Source organism: Candoia aspera, chromosome 1 (assembly GCF_035149785.1).
Source record: "Candoia aspera isolate rCanAsp1 chromosome 1, rCanAsp1.hap2, whole genome shotgun sequence".
NCBI lineage: Eukaryota > Metazoa > Chordata > Lepidosauria > Squamata > Boidae > Candoia > Candoia aspera.
In genome coordinates this window covers 36,337,192-36,356,278 of record NC_086153.1, presented here as the reverse complement: position 1 = coordinate 36,356,278, position 19,087 = coordinate 36,337,192, and the positions used below count along the sequence as shown (strand labels likewise).

The 19,087-nt window shown below is 39.0% G+C and overlaps 1 protein-coding gene across 1 annotated transcript in view; it reads left to right on the top strand.

Moving 5' to 3' along the window:
• The first annotated feature begins 233 nt into the window (after positions 1-233).
• Positions 234-19,087, top strand: part of ACSS1 (acyl-CoA synthetase short chain family member 1) — a 58,204-nt gene continuing 39,350 nt past the window's right edge. The window contains exons 1-2 of the mRNA XM_063301826.1: positions 234-684; positions 11,944-12,040. Coding sequence (XP_063157896.1) covers positions 345-684; positions 11,944-12,040 — 437 coding nt within the window. The 5' untranslated portion in view covers positions 234-344. The remainder of the gene's footprint in view (positions 685-11,943; positions 12,041-19,087) is intronic.

Sequence of the window (19,087 nt, the reverse complement as noted above, 5' to 3'; positions counted from 1 at the left end):
CTCATGGCTGCACCAACGCTGTGCTTCTAAGGCTGTTGTGCAGTCGCTTTGTCAGCTGCTCAGAAGTTTCTTCCTCGTGGCCAAAACTGCAGACTCCGGCGAGGAACTCCTCCAAACGCGGGCGGGCACTGAGGGAGGAGATACGAGGAGGAAAGGCGTGTTGCTGTGCAGGGGCGGCGCGCAAGGGCCCCCTTGGCACAGCCGCCTTGGCGCCTCCCTGAGCCGCGAGCAGTTCCCAAGAGTTTGCTGCGGCTCTTCGCTGGTGAGGAGGCGGCGGCACTCGGCGGGCTTCCCGGCTCCCCCCCTCTGCGGTCTTTGGCGGTGGACTAGTGGCCCAAGTGCCCATGGCAATCTCCGCCTGGAGCCACCTGCGGAGCGCCGTTGGTAGGCAGAGGCCCTGGAGGCAGGGCTGCCTAAGCGCCCCCTGGGCACCTCTCTCTTTTGCCCGCCGTTGCAGTAGCGGCCGTGGCAGCGATCACGGGGGGCGAGGTGAGCCGCGCGCCCCCTCCATGAGAGGAAGTTACTGGCAGCTGTGCGAGCGGGCAGCCCGGGAGCCCGGTCCTTTCTGGGGGGAGCTGGCACGGGAGACGCTGCAATGGGAGACCCCGCACCACACCGACTGCGAGTGGGATTTCGCGCAGGGCCGGATCCGCTGGTTCTTAGGCGGCCGCTTAAATGTGGCGGGTAAGAGGCGCCTTTCCTTGTCGGGTGAGGGGACGGCGACGGCAGCGAAATTGCCTCGACCCCCTCGGCCCTTCCTTCTCCGCGTCGGTTGGTGATTATTTAGTTTCCAGGTTTCAAAAGAGAACGGCACGGGGGAAGCCCTGCTCGCCGCGCTTGGAAGACACGCCCAAATTGTCTGCAGGCAAGTCACACCTAAGTTATCTGGAATTCCGCACCCTCCGACCCGAGGATTGGCGTAGCGATAGTGCGGTGGAAAGGCGTGGGGTGGGGGGACGCAGAGAAAGCACCGAGGTTTCATCAGGCTCTCCCTCCCAAAACCGATCGGGGGTACGAACAAATTCCGAGAAGGCCTTACTCGGAGCTGCAAGGCTTTGCAGCCGAAGCTCTGCTTTGTGTGCAACGGCTCGAAATGCCCCGTTCTTGTGGAGAGCAAGATTGCGACCTGAAAAACTGATGTCGGTTACAATAGGTTGCATTGGGCTAAATTAAATACTACCCTCCCATTGCTTGATGGGTGCTGGAGCCAACAGGATTCGCCGGGTGGGATAAGATTCAGGCCCTCACACATTTAAATGCTTTGGTTCATATAAGTACTTTTGTTTGCAAGTACAGTAGGACATTCCTAGAGGAAGGGTAGGATATAAATCAATCGGTAAAATGTTATGAATTAAGTAATACCAACATTCAAAAACACTTCATGAAAATGACATTCTACCAGGGAGCATTTCTGCAGTTGCTTAGATGCTCTGAGGAATGTGATTGTCCATGTCATTAATAACCCGTGCAGTTAGAGAATGAATGCATAGCCTGTTGTGTCACTTACCCTTACAAGATACTATACTGTCTTACAACTAAAATTATAGATCCCAAATGAAACACAAAAAGAGCTTCTATAAAATGACAGAAAATAAAGTGCTATTATTGAAACAGTAAGAAAATGACACATAGAAGTAAATGGAAACTAAAATTCTTAGATAGTGTTAAGATCTGAAAAAAAGCAGCTTGTATAATTTAGTAAACAACTTTACCTATAGACTTTGCCTTAATTAATACAGTACTTAAGTACTAAAATACTACTTTAATACGCTGGTAAAATTTTAAATTTGAAAATGAGAAACTGCTTAAAATATTTAAGATTAAAACCTATTGACTGATAAGACACTTCATCAATTTTAATTTATTAAGACTACAGATCACTTTTTCCGTGGGTTTAGTATGTTCCTCCTGTTGAGGAACTTTTTCTGTTCTGGCCAGGCATTTCAATTTCAGTCAGTTGTTGTCTCATGAAGTCTTCTATTACAGTATATATGAGCACAGTAACTTTCAATGGCTCCCAGATTTCTTAAGATTTTAATTTCAGTGTCTTTCTCTGGAGAATGCTTGTGGCACTACTTACGATGAGTAGCACAACATTCACCTATGTCTTATTTATTTAGATAGGACAATTTAATGACAGTTGTAATGACGGCCTGTCATAAAAAAGAACTTAGAAAGGTTCCCCCTTGCACTCATTTAAATATATTGTATATACAAAGTAATTTATAATTGATTTTTGGTTAAAGATATCTAAACATACATTTGAAAAGTCATTTTGTATATCTTTGGTTTGCACATGTATACTGTACAGTATTGACAAAACAGAAAGTGAAAGAAGGCAGGTCCTTTTGACCAATAGAATGAGTTTATATGGTCATTTGCTATTCTGAGGGAAGGGCACTTTTGATATCACAATTGCTATTGCTTAACTTAGTAGGACAAAGAACAAATGAATTTTGGTACAGTATTTGTAGATTTATTTTTTATTTGAAGTAGCTGTATGATATCTCTTGTGAAGTCTCCTCAACATGCTTTATAAATTGAAATTACAAAGTAATAAGGTACAAAATATTATTAACTAAAGCAGCAGCATTAATAATTAAATGTGATAGCAAAAGCTCTGATTGATATTAAAAGTTGGCAACCTTTAATTTAAAAGTAAGCTGAAACATTCAGATTTTGAGGCCTGTTTAAAAAGTAGAGAGGCAAACACATCCACACACATGTCTTGTAGAAGGGTATTCCACAAGAATAGGGTAAAAAAATCCTATATTTTTTCGCTTGCTATTCTAACAGATTGTATTAGTGAACCCTAGGCAGATTCATATGATGCAGGCAGATTTTCAGATAATATGATCTCAACATGGAATTTGACATTGGCTCTGGAAGCCTTTGCCACGAATGTAGCTGTTATATAATTGCCTAGCCCCTCTAAGCACTCTGGCAGTTTCACACATTGCTGCCTGAAGCTTTTGAAATGATTTTGGGGATAGCTCCATTGTAGTCTAGTCTGGATATATCTGCCATATTAATTATTGTAGTGGGGTCTGATTTTTTTCAGAAAACCTCAGGTAACCAAAGCTATCTGGACTGAACTTTCATAGATGCCCCCAAGATTGGTTACATATGTAAATATTCTATATTTAAGCTGACCTTATAGGTTTCTCCTATACAGGAGATAACAGTTGTACTGTTTGACTCATGGTGCTTCCAGGATAGTTTTCTTACCCACTTTGTTTATCATATAGAAACTAGCAGCAATCAAGATGATCTTTTTGTGGGTCATGGCCGCAAGGCGTGGTCATACGGACTTTGCATCACAGCAAAACTGTTTCACTTTGGTCTATGGCCATTTAGTATTTTAAACTATGCAGAACTTTCCCCTTATGTGAAGCTATAATATTACTCTCCTTTTTTGCCATAACTGTGTTGGATTCATAGAATGACACAGCTACGCTCTGGAAATGGTCAAATAACAGTAGTAGTAGTAGTAATAATAATAATAATAATAATTTATTCTGTGCCTTTATCAAGGCATGGTACAAATTAAAAGAAAAGCAGAATAGTTACAAAACTGTTGCCAAAAATTCAATACAGTAACAACTAACCAGTAAAACTCAACATTTATAATTAAAATAAATGAAACCCAACCATACATATTTAAAGGAACATCCTATGATACTGCAGAGAACATATGCACCCATAATTGATATGAAATAAGTTCCACATGAAAAACCTGGATGTTATTAAGCTTTGCACATTTTTTATCCAATTTAAACCAAGGCTAAATAAATGAAAATTGGATAGCATGCAATCACAATACAGTACACTAAAAATACAGTCATTAATAAAAAAATCACTCTTGAAATAGGATTTTTTTAAAGTAAATGAAAACAAAAAATTGAACGCACAATACACATTCTGTAACAATTAGGTATGTTAATAGATTGGTTGAACCAGCCCATTTAGACTTGATAGAAGCAAAGCCTAGGAACACAGTCCTTTTAAAGGACTACCCCTCCCAGTTGCTTTGAATTAATGGCCTACAAATGAGATTAATAAAGAATATCCTTAGACATTCCATTGTTAATTAATGGTGGCTTTATCTTGTCCAGCAAATATATATAATGACTGTTTTATGTTTGAATAACGACTTTTTATATATTTATGTTTTAAATTAATTGTTGTACGCTGCCCAGCATCACTGTTTGTTGAGATGGGCAGCTATATAAATGTGATAAATAAATAAATAAAAATTTTTAAAAAAACAGAAGATTGACAACAAAGAATGCTGTATTTCAGATCACCATATTTAGAGTACAGTGAAAAAAAGTTGCCCAGATGATAAAAAGTATGTATTCTGTTGTTAACATAGCTTGTAAGACAATCATATGAAGACTGAAAGTGGTTGGAGTAAATAGCCCAAATATAAAACAAATACATGAAAAAAAGGCTTGATGAATCTCTCTCCAATCTTTACATATAGTTTTATTTAAAGGTACAGAGTTGGCAATTCTGAACTTTGGATAAAACTCAGTGATTGTGGTAACTATGTGGTAACTATTGTGGTTTCTGTGGAGTTCAACTTGAAGCAGCCTATCTATGCCACTGTTTTCAGGGCACTTTTTTCAAAGTTTCTATGCCCAAAGGCATCTGCCAGCTCTGATGGTTAACAGTAACACAAACGGCAATAATAGATTAAACTGCTTCTCAGCAGATGCTTTTGAAGTGTGTTTTGGTGCTGTAAAAGGAATCTGCGCGCTTCCAGAATTTGGGGAATAAGATCTTCACTTTGTAGATAGCTTTCATCATGCCTTAGCTCCAGATTATTTGTGGATATAATTAATCAATTAATCAAAATTTCATCAGCAATTGTAAAGATCAAATAAATTCATTATGGATTATTAAATTCATTATGGATTATTATAATATCAGTGATATGAATTATTTATTTAATCACATTTCTATAGCTGCCCATCTCAACAAAAAGTGTAGTTTCTTCTGTAATGTAAAACTTAGAATTACCCAGAAGTAAATCTCACAGAGCTCAATACAACTTACTCCCTAATAATGATGTGTAGAATTCCATGTTTGATTTTTCTAATGTAAATTGAGGTACAACATCGTTATAAAGCAAATAACCGATCAAGAGCTGGTGTATCCAAATCTTTAAGGAAATGGGTTTATATTTACAATTACCTATGACATGGCTGCGTTCAGATTTTGTTACTGCAATTGGCATACACTAAAAAAAATGAGTGACACTACAGTGTACTGTATGCTTCCAAAACTACCATGTAGTTGTCTTCATCTGCTGCACTTTGCAAGTTAATATTCTACAAGACAGGTGCCTTAAATTGCTACAAATGGATAGCTTATTCACAATAAAAACACTGTATTAAAGCCATTTCAGTTTGATCATTGACTAGCGTTAGTCTTTCCTTCCAAGAATAAGTTAGTTGTACCCCATATATATCCATACAGTGGAATGAAGTATTTATTCATGGTATTCACTAATTTTCTAGCAGTGGTCTTATATTTTGGATCCTTGGTAGTCCCTGTAAGTAAAGAAATTCCTTAGGGCAGGGAAATCATTAATGAAGTGGTTGGTTGAAGAGCCACAGCGTCCCATTATTTAGTTCTCTGAACATATTAAACATATTATTTAATTATTAATGAAAAATATGCATTAGTATAGTCTGGAATGGTGGCACAGAATGATACATGATTCACTACATGATTGCAGAATCTGATAGCCAGCTTGCTTTATTGTTAAAAGTTAGATGTGGCCCTGACTTGTGCCCTCCAGATTATTGAACCACAGTTCACATTTATGATTTATGATAGTTATAATCTATCTCAGGGCTACCAGGGGCAAAATTGGAATAGAAGTTTTCTAGAGAAAAAGTTTGAAAATGTGAGGACAATGCCTGCCTAACTCTGAGTAAATCTTTATGGATTCTATTACACTTAAAGAGTAGGAATACTAATTTATTTATGGAATGCATTTATTTAATTCAGTTTATATGGCCACCCTTTATACAAGCAACTCTGGGTGACAAACAGGTAATAACAATATAATAATAATAATAATAATAGTAAAATACACAAAAAATATAAAAATAGAAGTCAAGAATAGCAATCAACAATAACAATTTAGAGGCTCACCTAGCCTTCCAATCTCTATGCCTGGGGGAACAGATATGTTTACAATTGGAAGATAGTGACCTGATTTGTAATAAACCATTATATGGTTTCTTTTTGGCACAGCATATTGAAGGGTGGCAGCCATTATAATCTGTAAATTAGGGCTTAGGGCAGTGTGTAAACCCCATTACTGTGGCTTGATAATCTATGTGTTAGCTAATTATAGCATAGTATAATGGGTGAACCCAGTCTGTGTGAGATCAAGTACCTTATGATAGATAACTGCAATTTTACTTTCCCACATTCCTGTTAATTGCCTTATGTTGAGCAGGAACTGAAATGGGGCTTGTTCTGCCAAGTCTTTAATGTGTAGGCCAGGACAGGCTGTTTATCCTGGTTCGAGTAGTTGTCTTCCCTTTCACTGATCCAACAGAGGCCTTCCATCAAAAGGAATGTTGCAAAGTATCTCAGGTTCTTTGATTTGGAAGCAACCATGCACTCCCATATGACAATTCAGATGTCTCCCCTACCCCAATCCTGGGTTAGAGTTGCTTCTCTCCACCTCTCTATTCCTGCTCAAAACACTTACCTTCCATTAGCAGACAATAGGCTTGGGGCTCTGATAGCTGATAAAGATGTATAATATCTCACACAGCTTTTTAAACCAGAAAACAACACTGACTTCCTCTTTTCTCTCTAACAAGTTCTTTGTTTATGGCCTTTTATCTCATTCTTCCCTGAAAGGATGATTTTTCCTATCATTCTGCCAAAATCCCCACTGAGTGGCAAGTCCTTAATGATGGGTATGCTCCCAAAACAATGTTCCTTTTATGCAACAGCTCTAGAACTGTCTCTGCTACAGGCTATTACAATCTGGCATGAAGTTCCTCCTGGAAAATGCTGAGTCAGACTTGAATCTTTCTGGGTCCAAAGAACTGTCAAAGTTGCAGTAAATCTCTCTCTAGCAATGTTTCTTAAACTTACCAAGACCAGCAGAATTTACTTTTTTTAAAAAAATAAAGTTTTAGAATCAGCCTAAAATTCACCTTATTTTAATATTTGATCTTGATTGTCATGAGTGCTGAAAATTCACTTTCACAAAAGTATATGGAAATAAAATGTAGTAAGACCTTTAGTGCCTTTATATCCAAAAGGTAATATTCACAGTGAGCTTTCATCCAAAGTCTAGTGATGCATTCTTTTTTTCAGCTGCATCACTGTGAGGTCTAAGAAGAATTCTCCTGACACCTTTTCTTTATTAATGAATAGGACATTTGTTTGACTAGTGTAATTAAATAGGTCCAATACACACATACAAATCTTCTCTTGGATCTTGGGACATCTTCAAGTTGTTCAGAAAACATTGGTATTCCATAAAACATAACTTAAGAAATTCTGTTCTGGAATAATCAAGCAGTAGGCAGGTACAACAGGCTGAAGCAGTGCATTCCTGATCTATCTTGTCAAGATGGTCGATTCTTATTCCTTATGAGGACTGTTGACCCCAGCATGTTATAATAAACTGAACCAAAGTTTATGTACACTTTTCCTCTATTCGTTCCTGGTTTTCTCCCTTGTATTCCTGTTTCCATTTTATAGATGGTGGTAGGGTCATGTCTAATACTTAGATGGAATACCATAGTGAAATTGTACGGCTGTAGGCTAGATTGAGGAAGCAGGAAAATATCCTTGAAGAAGGCAGTAGCAAACGCCTTCAGCAGCATTGCCAAGAAAAACTACATGGACAAGCCCATGCACTCATTAGCTCAACTTAGTCTGTAGTTAAAGCCCTGTCAGACCTGTTATTTGTAAAGCAACATAAATGTAATTAGTGTTACAGAAAGAAATATTTTACCAGCTAAAACATATAGTAACTGAATCAGGTAGAACTATCCTGCTATTTATTAGCTGAGTATTTGTATAGATTGCATATTTGTGAATTAACTGCAGTACAATGCAAGACTCTTTATTTTACAGTAATTATTTCTGAAATATTGAAAACTGCCCAGAGCCCCCCTTGTGACCACCCAGAGTCCTCCTTGTTAGGGGGAGATGGGTGGTGATAGAAATTGGAATAATAAAGAAAGAAAGAAAGAAAGAAATACTAATAAGATAGTGTGAATGGAACAGCTATTTATATAGGCTTACGTTGACTCATGGAGTACAGCAAATGTTGGTAACGAGGTGTCCTGGAAAGATTAGGCTAAGGCAGTGGTAAATTCTTTATGTAACATTATTGATCTTGTCATATTTTAAAGTGTATGTGTGGGGGTGGCAACTTGCTATCCTGCAGTTGTTTTGAACTTCAACTTCAGGAAGCTTAACTCAGGCAGCATAGGCCTTGGAAAGGGTTTATGGAGGTTTGCAACCCAAAATACCTGCTTATTCTTGCTTTAAATCTTAAAGAATTCATCATAGTATAACCAGAGGCTCTCATGTTTTCACCTCAGTGAATCTCTTGAGAGAAAATAACTCCCCCCCCCACCTTCTGTCACAGATTACTTACACTCTTTTTTCCTCACTTAGTTGCCAGTTTAATTCATTGCTCTGTATTGCTACTTTTACATTCAGATGGCAGGATGTAGCTGACCTGAGCTGAACTAAAAAAAAAAAAAAAAGCTTAGCCACACTAAGTTTACACTTAGATGGGAGACCACAAGGAAATTCCAGAGCCATACATTAGACTGGGAAGTTGAAAAAAATATTCTGGGGAAAGGCAGTGGTGAGCAACTTCCATATTCATAGCTGTCAGTTGGGTGGCCATATAACTCACTTAAATAAAGTAAATAAATAAATTGGTGTCAAGAAGACTACACGAACATGTCTATGTAACTACCAGTAAACAGACTCAAGTCATGTCTTTACATTTTTAAATCTATAACTGCCTCCCTTTCTTAAACTTTCACTTTATATATTCATTTGTTTATACAAAAATGTATATACAGATATTCCTGATCACTTTATCAGTGATCAGAAATCTTTATTTTCTGATAATTTTCTTTATAATCACTTTAAAATTCTATAATATAATGCGACAATCCCCAAGGGCCAAAAATTTTAAAAACTCAGAAACAATACAATAATAAAACAAGACCTGATAAAAGATCTTGCCAAGAAGACTGCCCAAACCACCATTAGTGTCCAGATGCTTGATAGAACAAGCTAGTTTTAATGTGTGTGTCAGGGGATAAGCTGTTCCATAGTGTGGCCATTACTGAAACGAATTGCCTCTGGGTCACCGTTCCCTTTACCTCACATAAGGTAGGAACCTACAGCATCTCTTCCTGGAATGAACACCCAGATAACTGGGTAAGTACATTCCTTGGGCACCTCCACAGACCATGCCTCATGCTTGGCATTCAACTTGGAACAGATCAAGAAGATTTATCCTCCAGATGCCCAGAAAACTCCTCTGCATGGCCTTGTAGGTGGGTCACTGGACCCACCTTCCCCAGAAGGGATTGAGTGATCTTAAACAGGGCTGTTGGGTGGCATTCTGTGGATGCAATAACAGCAGGGGAATATTGACGTTTCGCCGCTCTTATTGCCGCAGGGTAGGCCTTAATAGCGGCTCTAGCTTGTGTTCGGTCAGGTTTGGTCCTTGTCTTCTCCAGTAGCGCTCTAAATGTCTCTTAATCGTCTTCAGAACCCTCAACTCCTCCGTAAACCACGGCGTGTGTTGGGTTCGATTGGACAAGAGAGGTCGCACAGGCGTGATCCTGTCCAAGGCCCCGGCTGCCTCCCTATTCTGGGCAGCAGCTAGGGTCTCCCCTGGACTGTGCAGCAGATCCTTGGGTATAATCCCCAGCTCCCTCTGAAACCCCATCGGGTCCATCAGTCAATGGGGGTGGACCAATTGAATGGGTTCTGTCTCCCTGTGGAGGGGGGCGGCGTAGGAAAATCTCAAGGTCACCAGGGCATGATCTGACCATGACAAGGGGGATAGATTTAACTCTTCCCTCAGATCACATTGCCATTGCTCTGACAAGAAAACCAAGTCCGGTGTGAGGCCACCGTCTTGAGTCGGGTCCTGAATAATCTGGGGCAGGCCCATGAGTGCCATGGTGGCTGTGAACTCCCGAGCCGCCTCCGAGGCACGCCCCAGGGATGGTAGGTTGCCAGTTGGCCTCCACTTGCTGCTTGATCTGTTAAAGACCTGCTTCTTTATCTCTCTAAGCCTCTTCATTGTCACCACTTCCTTTTTACATTTAAAGGAGGGAGATCTTCATTGCCTTTTCCATTTTCTGGCGGGCCTTCTCTGCAGTAGCTACCGCCCTCTGGAACATCCTACCCCTGGAGGTGAGGTTAGCCCCATCGCTCCTGGCCTTCCAGAGGAATCTGAAGACCTGGCTCGGCCACCTGGCTTGGGGCAGAGAGGGGAATAGTCACGTTTGGGGATGGCTAGTGCCCTAGAGTGCTCATTGCACATAAGGACTGAGTTAGATCATCTGCCATTTGGATTTTATTTTTATTTTTATTTATTGTCTATTTGTAATTGCATTTTTATATATTGTAATTATATTGTATGTTTATTGTTTTATTGATTACTTTGTTGTAAACCACCCAGAGTCCCTCTGGTGGGAGGAGATGGGCAGTGACAAATTTGATAAACAGACAAACAAATAAATAAATATTTGGTCTGCTACATCATCTTTTTCCAGTGCCATTGGACATTGCCAGCATCTTTTTTTGTGATAGGAGATACGGCAGTCAGTATGGCTAGAAAGTGAAGCGGTAGTTCTACCCCTTTGTCTCTTCCCCAGTCCTCATAATTTTATTTAATGACAATCTTTCTATACTACTTCTTAAGGGAAAACAAGACTGTTTGAAATATGAAATTATAATTAACTTTTAACCCCCCTTTTTACCATTGTTTCTCTCTCTTTTTTTTTTTTGCTTTCAGCTGACAGCTCTGGCCATTCATTTCTTCTTTCCTGCCTTTTAACTTTGCTGTGGGTTGAGTTGCTGCTTGCGCATAGCCACTGTATATTTGGGGAGCTGCTGCAGCTCATCTGGTCAAAAAGTCTGTATGACTGGGAAGTGGCTTATTAAAAAGACATTTAGGAAGACTGTGGCATTATGGCTTACCTTAAAACGTACTGAGGCCCATGGTTGCACATCTGCCCATACTTTGATCAATAATGTAATTGTATTAAACTCATCAGGCGTGAGGAATTTATAAAATATTGTTATGGCTGGGTTCCTACAGTATGCTAGATTAAAGTAAAATGGGGCTGGGTAGTTTGTTGTGCGAACCCAGCCATGGTTTTAGCATGCTGTGTAAATTAGGTCATTACATTAAGCTATAATATAGTTTATATAGATGGGTATAGCATGCTATGAGAACCCAGCAATTGTGTTTTGTTGGTCTAGGTTTAGAGTTTAGCATGTTGTAGAAATTTGCCCAAAAAGTAACCATCATTCTGACACAGTTGGAGATCTGCATCTAGAAGTAGCCTTCTGTTCAGTGATCCCTTTATTAGATTGGAAATGTTTAATCCATGCAAGTTCGATGCATAGTCAGATGTAAAACATCTCCAGTTCATGCAATATAGATTAAAGCACACATTCTCCTCTACAGTATTTTGTAGTGGTGATCAAAATACAGATTTTTCCTGTGCCTCTTAATAGTTCTGGGCTGGTACCTACTATTGCCACTCTCTCAATTGGCTTGCTCTAGGTGTTCTTGGCTTTTTTGCATCTGAGGATTTTTTTGTAAATAGCTCAAGATGGTAAGCGCTTTTAATCAGTAACAAGCTACATGTTTTGCTTTCTTCACAATTTGTTTCTGTGCAGTTAACTGTTTGGATCGGCATGTGCAACATACACCAGACAAAGTAGCTTTGATTTGGGAAAAAGATGAACCTGGTACTGAAGAAAAAGTAACTTACAGGTATGGCATGTTCCTCCTACTGTTTTCAAAATTACCTGTGCAGGATTTGGAAAAGTCATATTGCTTGCTTTTGTATAAAATCTTTGATGACAGCAAGTTTAGAAAAGACATGTTGTTCCAGAAAAGAAAATCAGAATAGTTCTGAATGATTAAAAATAAAAGAAGAGCCCACTGGATGTACCAAAGGCCTCTCTGGTCTCATAGTGGCAAATCAATGGTTCTGGAAAGCCCCCAGGTAGGATTTTTGCTTATGATCCTCAGCAACTAGAATTGACAGCCAGACTTAAAATGCTTTGAAAATGATCTGGAAGAAGTCTTTTGGACCTCTTGCAAGCATAGCGCGTCTTTTCCATTTGTTAAAGCAGCTCCGCTTTTATACAGTTTTTCAAGCAGTGACATCTTTTGTTCAGAGTCACACAGAAGCCTGAAAAAGGTTTGTGTACTTAAATTAGTAGCAGAGTAATGTGCTTACATGATGTCCAAAGCACTTCTTCCAAATCATTTTCAAAGCATGCACAGCTTTAGTAGCCATGTCTAGGAGTGCTTGATAACAGCTAGGACTGACATAAACTAGGAGGTCTGAAGATAATTTGCCAGGCGACCAAGAAACAGTATATCTTAAAGGGGCCAGTTATGATTAACATACAGCTGTTCAGCAAAACCCAGTTCTGTTGTTATGATTCCGTTGTAAAATGTATTATAAGACTGGCAATAAACATACATACATACATACATTAATTAAATTCTGCCACCGTCCATCTCCCCCCAAAGGGGGGACTCTGGGCGGTTTACAACAGAAAATGATTTCATTTAGATGAAATCTAAATGAATGTATGTACTAATCTATGTACTAATCTTTAGTACATAAATTCTGAGGGCTTAGTAGTGAGTTTCAGAAGGTAGAAAGCAACTTGGAAATACCAATGTTTATTCTTCCTGTAAGGTAATATTATGAAATAGTGATATATTTGGTGGTGAGAACAGTGCAAACTCTACCAGCTTCACGAAGTCAGCATAATTACTGAATCACTATAATTGCAGTTTAATTTTCCTAAACCAGGAACTGTGTAAAGGGAAATTAACACCCAGTTTGGATCTTACTAGCTGTATGTACAAGTGCTGAGAGTAATTTATTTCTGTTATCACTACACTGAGCTATAGGCACCTGCGGGTGGGTGGAGGGAAGCAAGACTGCCCTTTACATGCTTCTGTATAACATCACAACACAAGTATGAAAGGGTGGAGCTTGCATCATGGTGTCACAACACACATTTTATCATTTTGGTTTTTTACTATGCATACATTATGCGGCTGTCTCTTGGATCATGTAGGCAGATGCTATGCTGTTGGAGAGTTTAGGCAGTAAGGTGCTTTTCACTATTCAGTCTTCTCTATTCAATCACAAAAAAGTGCATCTCAGTGCATTTGGATTATATTGATAACTGTAGTAATAACTTTAACTATTTTTATTTGGTTTTTAATTGTTTGTATTTTATTTTAAATTATTAGTTGCCTTCACTGCCATATGGACAGAAAAAATATAGACTAAAATAATCACTATTAAATATTAAAGTCCTTTGAATATTTAATAGTCTTTAAGGTCTTGTATTTATTTGGAAACCCTGCATGATTCCCAGTTGCTTTAGGGGAAAGTTAACAGGAGCATTTGGAGAATTTGAGCATTGATTGTGCTATAGTTGTTGGCTAACTCTGCATAGAGAACTTCAAGACCGCAGTACCCACACTCGACTTACATGACACTATACTGACCATTGCCTCTTTAATATATTGAAGTACTGTATGTGGTTTCAACTGAATTCTGCAGAATCAGTGTTAAATTCTGCATACTACAAAAAAGTCATAATTGCAATGCCATGCAATTATAAAACGGAGTTACCTTGAGATTTATTTAAATCAATTATTTTTCTTGGACCATATTCATTAATTCAGGAGTGGCAATGTGCTATGTCTCTGATGTTATTTCCAGTGGCTCTTGGATATTAAAGGTTCTGCTTTCCAATGAGTGATGTTTAGGGACACTAGCCCACGTGGGCTCCTGGCTGTTTTGGCACTTCTGAGGAAACTTTATGAGCATATAGAGCCAGATCATAAATTCATCAAATTAATTAATTAAATATAAATTTATTACCTTGCATTATCTCCAGTCAGCATTACCTTTAGGCTGAAGAAGTTGGTCTACAGTGATTGTTAGTACATGGCCAGGATTTCAGGCAGGAAGTTTTCTTGGCACTTCTTGGAAATTCTGGGGAATGAATCTAAAACATTTGCATGGACTATTAACTCCATTAGGGCATCCTCATCTTTGTATTTTTGAAAGATACCTTGACTGATTTTTCTCTGAGTCATCTCACCTGTACTATATATCACACTTTTGATTTAGAATTCCAGGTAAAAATTCCATCAGTAATATTGGATTATGTTGAAGGAAAGTGAAGACAAATGCTTATACTTTATAAAAAAATCTAATGCCTTTTTAGAAGAAAAGATATGTAAGACACTTAAGAGAAGTGAAATACCATTTGCTGCAAACTGTTCTAGAACTTGTATTACTAGTATAACAAGTAGTTAATAGGCTCTGCTGCCTAATTAACCAAGTTGGAATAAAAATAGATTGACTAGTCTGGATTGTTTTTTCCATGCTTAGCAGTTGTTAGGAAGACTGCTGTTATAACAACCTGTATCCACTGATACAAGTAGTCCTTGGCTTATGAAGGCAATTGGGACCAGAATTGCTGTCCCTAAGCAATGCGGTTGTAAACTGCAACATCATGTGACTGCATTGCATAGCGACAGCAATTCCAGCAGTCCCAGTTGCCGTTGAAATAAATGTTTTAGTGAGTAGATTTGGTAGTCAGTTTTAGTTTGTTTATCTTGCAGTATTTTGTTAACCACTTCCCTTTTTAGAGAGTCACAGTTGCTCTGACAGATCACTGTGGGTAATTGCAAAATTTCCTCTTTTTAACAGTGTTGTGATTCTGACTGTAATTAAATTGTTTTTACTGTATGGTGTTCAAGATGAAATTATACCCATCTTGCCTAAGCAACTTTGGTTGGCAAACACAGTTAAAAATGTCAATATAATAATACAAAATGAGAATGAAAAATAAGAATAAGCAACAAGAATAAATCAGCAAAGTGGCTTGTGTTCCTTTTTTATCTCTTGCTAATCTTTTGCTTCTTTCACAAGCATCAGATGAAATGGTAAGTTTGCGTCTGCTTCCGCTACTTCAGATTGTTCACAAGCAGTCACCTGATCCAGTGCTTTTCTATAAAAAGACATTCTACCCTGTAGACTGTTCAGAGGTGGCTTTTGCAAAGCAGAAAAATTGCTTCTAGAGAGAAAAATAAAGTTAGGAGAACTGCATTTGTAGAAAGAAATACAGGGACTGGTGCACCAGTGAAAGAAAAAACATTTTAGTCAGGAAGTTACATCGTGATGGGAAAGCATAAGATGCTTAGCCTCACTGTAGCTCGGAGTCAGCATGGAGTTTTCTCCAGTGTGTGTTTTCTCCATTACCAGAGAGAGAAAGAGTTGAATTTGAAAGGATAACATAGAGATACTGTAATAATAGAATGAATTCCAGGGTAAGGAAAGTGCAGAATCCATCTGCTATCTGTCACTGTTACCTCTAGTAGTCACTATCTTCCTTCCTTCCTTCCTTCCTTCCTTCCTTCCTTCCTTCCTTCCTTCCTTCCTTCCTTCCTTCCTTCCTTCCTTCCTCTCTCTCTCTCTCTCTCTCTCTCTCTTTCTCTCTTTCTTCACCACCCGTTTCGCCAAGTGACTTTGGGTGGTTTACAAAATAACAAGAGATTAAAATCATAAAAACAAGTGCATCATTAAAATATAAATATAAAATCCTGGATGAACAAGCACGATAAAATTCCTTGGGGCCGCATCACGGCGTCAACCACCCCCATGATTGAATATCCCCCCTCCCACCCCAAGCAAGATGGCAAAGCCAGGTTTTTACTCCCTTTTGGAAGGCTGGGAGAGTGGAGGCCTGCCTCACCTCTGGGGGTAATGTGTTCCACAGGGTGGGGGCAACAGCAGAGAAGGCCCTCTTCCTGGACCCTGCCAATTGACAATCTCTCATGGACAGGGTCCATAACATGCCCTCTCTGCCTGACCGGATGGGACGGGTCAATGTAACGGGGGTGAGGTGGTCCCTCAAGTATGTTTACAAGTGGGGAAAGCCAATGCATGCAGTCCAACGTAAACAGCTAACAGGTGTTTTAAAGAAACGTGAAGATTATAAATCTTCCACCCAGCATCTCATTTCTGAGTTTCAGCACTTTTTAAATTTTACAAGACTGTGGAACACTAAACCATTTTTAAAATGCAGAACAACCTATGACTATTTCTTTTAAAATAACTAAATAAAAGGAATAGTATTAAAATAATACGTTTCAATATTACTCTATCTTCCCATTTTGTACATTTTAATAAACATCAGTAGTTGATAGTACAGATTCCTCTGTTGTAATATCTTCACCCATGTATGGCTTCTTTAAATTTATCCTATATTGGAAATGACAAATCATACATGCAGTGTTGCCAAATTGCTCTTGCAATATGTAGAAATAAAATTACATTTCTGTATTTTCCATGACTATTGTCATTGCAAAATGATTCTTTATGGTAAACCTTTGGATAATTTGTACAATTTTTTTACTTTAGATATTTTTTACATATGTTCCTGGCAGACCTGTAAGTTGTTCTGTAAACATTGTTTAAGAAGTGTAATTTCGGAGTGTAAAATTATGAGCCCCCCCTTTTTTTGCTCAGATGTAGATTTATCTGCTGATTGTAAGGCCATTCTTAGGATTAAAGATTACTTGGACAATATGTTAACTAAACAGAATAAAAATCAATGTCAAAATGGTCAAGCTTTAAATATTTGTATCAAAAAACTAAATTTTGTAACTCAAAATTAAGAATGCAAATAAACATAAGCCAATTTGGTCTAGTGGTTAAGGCACCAGGCTAGAAGCCAGGCAACTGAGGGTACTAGTCCTGGCTTAGGCATGAAAGCCGGCTGGGAGACCTTGGGCCAGTCCCTCTCTCTCAGCCCAGCTCACCTCACAGGGTTGTTGCTGTGGGGCAAATAGGAGGAGGAAGGAGTGTTAGGTATGTTCTCCGCCTTGAGTTATTTATAAAAAATAATAAAGGAGTGATAGAATATATATATATACAGTACACATACACAAACAGTGTGTGTGTGTGTGTATATTTTGTATAGCCTGGTTGTTTGTGTGAATATACATATATATACAGTATATCGCTGGGTATGTTTATACTACATATTGATGCATCATTAATTGAACTATAGTTTACTAAAATAACCTAACTGTGTGGGTTTACACATGAGTCTAAGTCATAAGGTTACCACCTTAACTTGTACTCACATAAGACACTAACCCACAATTAAAGTCAGGTCTTCCTTGAGTTGACCCCTTAGGCATTCATGCAGTTTTCTTGGCAACAGTGCAGAAGTGGTTTGCCATTGCTTTCTTCTGGGATTTTATTTTTATTTTCCAGACCTGGGATGTACCTGGTAGTGTCTCATTCAGGTATTAATCAGATGCACACTGCCATCTAGCTGCCTAAAGTATAAGCTAACCAAATTTAAGTTTACTTTGTTTTAAGAACCCAAATGTTAATGAATTTACTGGAGGCTAAAGGGGAGACCGGCGAATCCGATGTTCTAAGGATCAACACACCATTGGAACCTGGAATGTAAGATCTATGAGCCAGGGCAAATTGGATGTGGTTATTGGTGAGATGTCAATCAGTGAACTGAAATGGACTCGAATGGGCCACTTCACATCAAATGACCACCAGATCTACTACTGTGGACAAGAGGACCACAGAAGAAATGGAGTAGCCTTCATAATTAATAGTAAAGTGGCTAAAGCAGTGCTTGGATACAATCCAAAAAACAATAGAATGATCTCAATTCGAATTCAGGGCAAGCCATCTAACATCACAGTGATCCAAATATACGCCCCAACCACAGATGCTGAAGAAGCTGAAGTAGAGCAGTTCTATGAGGATCTGCAGCACCTACTGGACAACATGCCTAAAAGAGATGTTATTTTCATCACGGGAGACTAGAATGCTAAGGTGGGCAGTCAAATGACACCTGGAATTACAGGTAAGCATGGCCTGGAAGAACAAAACAAAGCAGGACATAGGCTGATAGAATTTTGCCAAGACAACTCACTGCATAACAAACACTCTCTTCCAATAACCTAAGAGATGGCTTTATACATGGACTTCACCAGATGGACAACACCAAAATCAGATCAACTACATCCTTTGCAGCCAAAGGTGGCAGACATCTATGCAGTGGAGGTGAAGAATAGATTTAAGGGACTGGACTTAGTAGATAGGGTCCCGGAAGAACTATGGACAGAAGTTTGCAACATTGTTCAGGAGGTGGCAACAAAATACATCCCAAAGAAAGAGAAAACCAAGAAGGCAAAATGGCTGTCTGCTGAGACACTAGAAGTAGCCCAAGAAAGAAGGAAAGCAAAAGGCAACTGTCCTAACAGTCAGAAATCACGCTGAGATGAGGAGTAGGTCTCTAGTGTTTATTACTGCTACATTAAACAGAATCCTAACAAACTGAAGAAGTGTGGGAAAAACCCAGACAGATAAACCCTGAAAGTTAAGGCGGGTCTGATCTGTGTCTCTTTGAATGGCTGTTTAATTCCTCAGTACTACGCATGCGTTTTCCCTCCTGGATAGAGGCCCCCTCCTGCTCGCCATCAGTACTCATGACAGCAACAGTGATAGGGGGAGATATGCCCAATTAAATGCAAAATTCCAGAGGTTGGCCAGAAGAGATAAGGAATTATTTTTAAACAAGCAATGCGCGGAAGTGGAAGAAGACAATAGAATAGGAAGGACAAGAGACCTCTTCCAGAAAATTAGAAACATCGGAGGTAAATTCCAGGGAAAAATGGGTATGATCAAAAACAAAGATGGCAAGGACCTAACAGAAGAAGAAGAGATCAAGAAAA